Consider the following 8,217-nt stretch of genomic DNA (forward strand, 5'->3'; position numbering starts at 1 on the left):
CTGCCGTCTTTATTTTAATGTACGTGTTAAAAGAGTCTAAATTATAACATTTACCTTATGTGAGGAGAATAAGAAGAGGACGGCCGGCTAACAATAGAAGTCATATCAAGCATCCCTTTGACTTGCGCTGCTGTTGCTTGGCAAAGAGACAAAGAGCCGCGCGGACACATGCGATAACAAGCCTAGGCTCAATACGTCTTTTTTCCGGGTTACTCACCCCGCTAAGGAGGGGGTTCATTTGTTCTCTGGACCCGTCCATGGCGCCTGTCGTCAGCTTTTTAGCCCCACATCTGTCTTCACTCGCCGGTTGAAGTACAGTAAAATGCCGGGTGGGTGACACTTCGCTGAGGGCTGGCTCCGCATTCTCCTAACGACAGCGCAGAAACACGCCTCCGAGATGGTTGGCAGCGGTGGATAGCCAATCAGCTTTCAAGAACCCCGGTCTCTTGACCAATCAGCTTCAAAAACGTAACAATAGGGCGGGATGTATAGTTCTGTTGATTTGGTGACGTCTCAAGCGGGACTTTTGTGTGCGTGTTTGTAAGGAAGGGATTTTTTTGCCCCCTGCTGCTGTTAATAACCTTTCTTCTGCGGCAGTTACAAGAACACAATTAAAACTACAAGCACATAATTAAGTTGAGTTCAGTTTCTTGATTAACATAGCGCTAGTTTATTATAAATATTATGGCACTTTACAAGACAAACAGCTCTATTATTATTGTTATGAGTATGCAGTTGGAGACCCCTCTCAGTAAATTACAGTATATTCGAGAAGTTAATGAGTTGTATTCATTTATTTCCAAAAGGGAAACTCATGAGTCATAGATTCAGGCGGGGACATTTCAGGTGATGGCTTTACGTTAAACCCATCACCTGATGGTCAACTGTTGACTATGTTTAAAGTTAATGTAAATATGAAATCTGAATATTACATCAAACCAATAATTATTTTTTTTTATTATTTCACAACTGTTATGTGATCATGGGGACGACTGCTGAGTGCACAATTGTCCAGCACACTGTCACCGACACCCTCCACAAGGAGGGTAAGCCACAAAAATGTAAAGAAGCTCGTTGTTCACAGAGCTTACAAATGGAAAGTCAGGTGGGAGGAAAAAGTGTAGTCGAATAGGGTCCTCAAGCAACAGGGGTGTAAACATATAAGGTATTAGAGAGGATTGTCAAACAAACCCCATTCAAGAGTTTGTGGTGCTTCTCAAAGGTTGCAGCTGGAGTCGGTGCTTCAAGTGTCATGGTTGTCCTGAGTTTGTGTGTGAGGTTCCTCACTGCCGAAAAGATATCCGCTTGTGGGCGTGGTACTCTGCCGCTGTCACACTTGATTGCAATTTTCACATCATCATCTTCTCTGTGGTTTAAAGGAGATGCCAGATGACCATTCTCTGTCTGATGATCAACCCCGGGAGTAGAGTCTCAGTTAGCACTTTCTGTATTGTGACCTTTGCTTGTGTGTCTCCTGTGTCTCACAGGTTCAAGGTACTGTTGTATTGTTGTCCAAGTCTGTATCACTTGAGCAAGTACCTCTTCTGAAAGACGTTTGTTCTGGAAACACTCACTCATTCCATCTCATTTCATCTTCATCAAGTCAAAACTCAGATCACCGGCCCTTTGCTGAAACATCTCAGAGCACACCAAATGTCCTTCTGCTGTCATGCTTTGTGGAGATGCTGATTTCATTTTCCAGTACGAATTAGCATCTTCCCACACTGCCAAAAATAGCAACACCTGCTTTAATGAACAAGAGATCACTCAAGCAAAGTTCCATGACCTGAACTCCATAGAGAATGGAGTATTGTCAGGGGGAAGATGAGACTCCAGACCCAACAATGTAGCTGAACACTGCTATTAAAGCAAACTGGGCTACCTTAACACTTGAACAGAGCCACAGGTTGATCGCTTCATCATGTAATTATTCATGCTAAAGGAGCCCGGAACAAGTATTGAGTGCATTGACTGTACAGTATAAGGACACCCTTTTCATTAAGCTGGTATTTCTGTATAGAATCCCTTTTTTGTTGATCTTACATAATAGCATAATTTAATTTGGAACTTTATTAACCTCAAGTGATAATTGTGAAAATTAATTAAAAAATAAGCTGTTATTGCTAACTTAAACATATTACTCTTTGTGTAATAATTCTGTACAAAAGTTTCACTTTTTGAATTACTGAAGTAAGTTAACCTTTTGGGGATATTGCAATTTACTAACATACACCTGTTTGTGGCAATCCTATGTCCATCAATATGTACATTTTATTTGTATATACATGTATTTTATGTAAACAGGAAGAACCTCTGTGATGTAAAATCTCATTCACAAGAGCATCTCAGGCCAAGATGTCATGAGCTCTAAAACACATTAGATAAAAGATTACAAAACATGCAAATTCACTAAAAACATAAAGATTAAAACTATAAAACACAGATGATATGTATTAAGGGCAATCACTTTAAAAATCATCCAATGAAACACTTAAGTCTAAATTTTTGAGCTATGAACATGTTTAAAAGGTGTTTTAACTTACTGAGATGAGTTAAATTTTGGAGATGATTCATAGAGTTAGGAACAGACAATACGCCCTAGAGTCCAAAATGGGAGGCATACCATTTTGGGGGAAAAGTTCTGCCTAAATAAGCGGCCTGTTCAGAGTTCTGTATTCAAGCATGTTAACGGAAAGTTAAGTGGAAGGGAAAAGTCTGGGAGAATTAGGTGAATAAGCAATCAGAACAGCTGCAGAGTTCATGAAGAAAAGTCAATTAAACAGTTTGGGGGAGATTTGAGAGAAACGCGTGGAGTTCGGCTGGAGTCTGTGCTTCAATAGTCACTATGGAAGTACAAAGTTTAAAAAGTTTAAAATGTTTAGTTTAGGGCTTCCTAAAAAACCCAGAAATAAAAGTAGCAGTAATATGTCATTTTTTTAATCTCCCAAGTAAGACAAGACATAAATCTGGAGAAGAAACAGAGTTTTTGCATTGTTACGTATTCCTTCATGCGTGACTGGAGAATCAATAATGAAAATTCTTATTTATTTGTATTCAGACACCGAGTCAATCTTCAAACCATATAAAGTAGTTATATTATAACTATAGGAAGATTGAAAAGTCAAAAGTTCTGTTCTGTTAAAACCTATTGTTCGAAAACAAAACAATCATATTTTTAACCCAATCGAAAACAGTCCTATTCAGACCTTATAGAAGTACATTACAGCATAGAACAGGTGCCCATATATTAACGTCAGCTGGTAAAAAGAAGCCAATATAAATGCATCTAGTCATTGACTTTACAGTAATCCCTGATGATGAGACATGTGGTGACAGTGGAGAGGAACCAGTCAGTTTCAACCGGAAGACATCACTCGTTGAGCAGTTGTCTTCAACGACCTGCGGTTTGAGTCGGCAGGAAATTGACACGGAAATAAAATATTAAAAATGCTAAAACTATGCCTTTGGTAAATGATACTAAGAAAATATAAGATTAATACAGTATAATGTAATATTAATTTAGCTTTTTTAGTTTTCTAAGGCCTGAAGATATTTACGCTGGAGCCATTCTCAGACAATCAGACCTGGCACTTATAGTACATCTTTAGTAAGTGATGCAACCGCTTTCAAACTACAGGTGCGACTTAAAGACAAATCGTACTCTGCCCTTAGACATCCTCAAGGACCAGTGACTGACCTGAGTCCCCTCAAGCGGTAGAGTAATTACCTGGACTTGTCCCGAATAAAAAGGTGCACATCTGGAGTGGAAGTGACCTATTGCCCAGGAAGGATACCAGTGCCAGGTCTGACCAGGGTCTGAGATTGGAGTTCTAAACGTTTCTGCTCATCGCTGCCCTACTTTGGTTTAAAATCACTCACAGCATTCTTAATGTTTTGCTATTTTTCAAACTTATCAGGTTGTTTCTTCCTCAGGCTTTGCATTTGTCCTTACTTATCAGCTGTGCCAACCGACACAATGTCTCAGCGTCTTGAAAAGTATCGCATAAGCTTTAAGTATTTTTAGCACTACATAGGTGTAAAAAAATTAAGCAGTTATGGAAAAGTATTTACATTTCCATATGTTGATTTGTTTGTTGAATTGTCTGAAAGTATTCAATAATTGGGGGGCTATTAATCTGTTTGTCGACCACCTTTCCATCTGTGAGTGAATCCATCCAGTGTCTCGTTTTCTTTGTGTTTTTTTTTTTTTTTTTTTTTGCAGGTTCCATATTTAAAGCTTGAACACTAGAATTATCCATCCATCCATCCATTTTCCGTCACGCTTATCCCTGTTGGGGTCGCGAGGGGTGCTGGTGCCTATCTCCAGCATTAATTAACTGTGAAGTCTTGTTTATATACTTTCAAAGGGGCTAAGGCAGAGAACTCTATACATTTTGGTCTGTAAAACTATGAAATTTCAAAGTAGAAAATGTTTGGAAACCCTGTTACCATTGATACTGGGTCTGGGTGTCATGTTTTGGTTTGTGAAGGACACAAACGCAGAGGTTGACTGAGGTGAAAACAGAGTTCATCAATAATGAAAATAAAAGGAGAACCCACAGGAATTACATAACGATGACTGGACATGGAGCGTGGGCAGAGCAACAGGTAGTAAGGGGCATGGAAAGGGTCAGTCGAAATGGATCACAGCACATCGAGCAGTATAATGCAAGTATCCAGTGAAGAACCATGAGACTCGGTGAGTATATCTACGGGGGGACAACTGGAGAATGTCATTGAATGCAGTTGAGTTAATAAAGGAGATCATGTGAAACAGCAAGGGAAGAAGGAACAAAGGAAGACTGAAGAAGGGGGATTAATTAACATGTGTGGACCTGACAGGGACACAAAGAACCTTTAAAACAAGAGGAATATCTAACAGAAATCTAACAAAAAATAATACCCAGTGTACAACAAACAGAACACAAAAATAATCTAAGACAGCGAACACAAAGGAATGAATAACACAAACAACAGGAAAATGAAGAAAAGAGAGAGAAACAAAGAAACCTAAAAACACCCAAGGATCATGACACTGGAAGTCTTGTCGGATCTTAGCATTCTCATTCTCCACAACCTTCGTAAGATTCCTTCACGTTGACTCAGCTTCCAATCTATACCTTGTACTAAAATCTCAGTATCAGCCCCTTTCTTTATCTGTTTGGTTTACAGACAGGCAGGCACTTTAGCAAAGTGATAGTGGCAGCAGCCGCTATACTTAGAGCAGAGGCTCAGCAGTTCACATCCTGGTCGGGGCAAAACTCCAGCTCCATTGTGCTTTGCTAAAATGGGAGGCACACCTCTAAAGGCATTCTAGCTCAGACATCTCTGGGATTAAAGATGTCTGTGTTAGATTTTGTAGCAACCAAGACACGAGAATGACTGCAACTCAAGGATAAAGCCTTTTTTCAATCTTGAGAGTCTACTTTTGAGTCAAGTGTCTTTTCTTGCCATCTCAAAAATCTTTGAAGATAAATACTAGTCATCTGGATTAACAAACACAATTTGATGACCAGTTCCAGGACAAACCTAGATTTTTAATGGTAAATACGTAAGCCCTCCATTCAGAAAAGTATTGAAGACTGACATGTTTACACTGGCAAAATAATCGGCAACTTCCAATTTTTAAAAGCTTGTAGGACCTGAACAATCCAATTCGGTTTACATGCATGTGTAATCATATTCACAGTGAATACAGGCTCTAATTAAATGCTCCAGAAGTCATCTGGTGGAGTATATGATGTTTTAAATAGTAAAGGTAAACAACCACACAGCTCACTTATTTTATCCATAATTGTATGACATAATCAAGCCTGAGTGAGATATTGTCTAAAGTGAGGAGTATTAAAACATTTTTTTTTATAGCTCAAGGTAAAAACGTGCAGGCTTACTAGAATATATGTGGCTGTTCCTGTTTTACCTTAGACCTAGTTAGAGGAGTTGTAAACCTGCTTTTATTAACGTCACATGATCACTTTAAGCTTTTAAACCAATTTTACCTGCACCTGTGATTTAGTCTGAACAAGCTTCTGTATTCCTGACTAAATCCTCTTTGCTCCACTAGAAGTCTTGGTATTAGGACATACTTATGAAGCTACAGGACTTGTACTACTTTCTACTACTGTTGTTCTCTATGTAATTACAGGCAAAATATAAATGTGTTGCATCGGTTCTTCAACATCACACCATATGTCCATGGAAAGCTGCAAATTGACAAAGGAAATATATCTGATGGTCGAATAATTGATCAGTTCTTGTCAAATTTTAAACATTGAAGACTTTATTTTCGCAAACCAGTAAAAAATGTTTTATTTTATTTTTAATTTTGACCAAAGCGAAAAACTTAACTTCTTTAAATTTAACATACTTGGGTGCTACCCTTGACAACTCTTAAAAACAATGTCAGAACGCGGAGAATAACATTAAAATCCGATCTTTCGATCTTTATGTACAAAACAAATTCCTTCACAGTTGACACACATTAGGTGAAAATTTCTTTTTGAAAATGATTAAAAATGGTCTGAGCACCATTATAGATTAACATCATACCAACTTGTCAGTAATATCATAGCAGTATATTTGGTAAATACAATACTTTTAACTTTTACACTTGAATATGCTTACAAAGAAGGTTGATTGCTTTTTAAAGAATTGTTCAGAATTGTGGATCCCCTCCTTAATCATTTATTAATCATTTATTTTACATTGTGCTCATAATAAGACTTTCACTCAGTTCCAACCTGTAGTTGGAGCGCTGCTTTTTTTTAAGGACATGGAGACCCATCCTCCTATGCGCATTCTGAGTCAGATGTAAATCAATGACCCACCCGTCACTGTCCTGGGTCGTTAGAAGCTATTGCTTGGTGTGAGTGGAGTACTTGGTAACCTAAATCATGATGGGACTGCTGATGTGATCTCTTTGGAATGTGTTGGGGAGTTGGAAGCTCACCTCCTCCTCTGTTTAGTGATGGCTTTTCTCTTTTGACCAAGATGGCTTCCCCCCCCCTCTTTCAAACCATCTTTTCTCTCTATCCAAAATCCGGACATCGTTGTCATCAAAAGAGTGCCCTTTGTTCTTGAGGTGCAAGTGGACTGCTGAATCTTGGCCCGAGCTGCTGGCCCTCCTGTGCATTTATGTAGCTGTTGTTTAGTTTGTCCAGTTGTGCTAAAGTCTGGTTTGTAATTATAAAGTCTTAATGCTTAAACCCTCGGTCACTACGTGTGCATAAAGTTTCATTGAACCAACATAGTTGTATTTTGTTAACACATTTCACTGTGTTCTTTTTCCAAGTACATGCCCAGGAACTACAGCCAGAAAGTAAAGAAATAGCTGAAACGTGTTTTAATGATTCCTTCCCAGCACTTAACAATTTTAATTGTTTATGTTACATCTCTGATCTAATAAGTACTAAATAAATATATCAGACTGCAGCTGGATGTGATGCTGCTGCCATTTAGATCTACGATATGCTTGATTTTACAGAACAAAAATAAAATGACCTTAAAAGAAGGTCACTGAATTGTTTTTTTTCCTTTGCCTTTGTATTTTTTGGTTCTGGTCCAGGCATTTGTTGAACAATCTTAGAGTTGACTCCTTCTCAACATTTAAACCCACTCATTGTTCACAACCGCTAATCCTGGCAGAGCCACAGTGCGGGGTTGGGGCTATCCAGTAATCACTGGGTGAGAGGCGAAGCACATCGTGGAACCACCAACAAACACCTCAAGTCAGGATTCAAACCCAGGACCTCGTTGTTGCGTGATAACTGTGCTGCCCAAGCTTGACAGGTCACTGGTCTGTCACAAGAAAACACAAAGTCACTTAGGTCAGACAAAATAGCAAGGGGTTGACCTAAACTAAAACGTATGCCTTTGGAGGAATCGCCCAGAGAAAACTCATGCATGCATAGGGAAAACATGAAATATCCACACAGATCCAGAAAAATCCGCTGGCGTCATGATGGCCCACAGCTGTTTCGGATTTGGTTTTCTTTTGTGTCTGGGTTTTCATTATTTCCATGTTGTTTAGTATGTTCTCAAGGTCTTACCATATTCAGTAGTTTTTAGTTCACTCTTTAGGTTTAGTTTATTTTTGTGTTCTGGGCCACACCTGGCTCAGTATTTAGGCATATGGGTTTTAATTGCTTATTGTTGGTTTCTTCTGTTTTTCCCAACACTGCCCAGTCCCCAGTCTGTGGTCCATGTCCTTAACTACTA

The 8,217-nt window shown here is 38.9% G+C and overlaps 1 protein-coding gene across 9 annotated transcripts in view; it reads right to left on the bottom strand.

The window, feature by feature from the left end:
- LOC105916889 (sodium bicarbonate cotransporter 3) overlaps positions 1 to 362 on the bottom strand; it is a 61,481-nt gene extending 61,119 nt beyond the window's left edge. For all 9 annotated transcript variants that reach the window (XM_036145324.1, XM_036145330.1, XM_036145329.1 and 6 more), the window contains exon 1: positions 218 to 362. In XM_036145324.1, coding sequence (XP_036001217.1) covers positions 218 to 259 — 42 coding nt within the window. In that variant the 5' untranslated portion in view covers positions 260 to 362. The remainder of the gene's footprint in view (positions 1 to 217) is intronic.
- Between the last annotated feature and the right edge of the window lie 7,855 nt (positions 363 to 8,217).

Source organism: Fundulus heteroclitus, chromosome 13 (genome assembly GCF_011125445.2).
Source record: "Fundulus heteroclitus isolate FHET01 chromosome 13, MU-UCD_Fhet_4.1, whole genome shotgun sequence".
NCBI lineage: Eukaryota > Metazoa > Chordata > Actinopteri > Cyprinodontiformes > Fundulidae > Fundulus > Fundulus heteroclitus.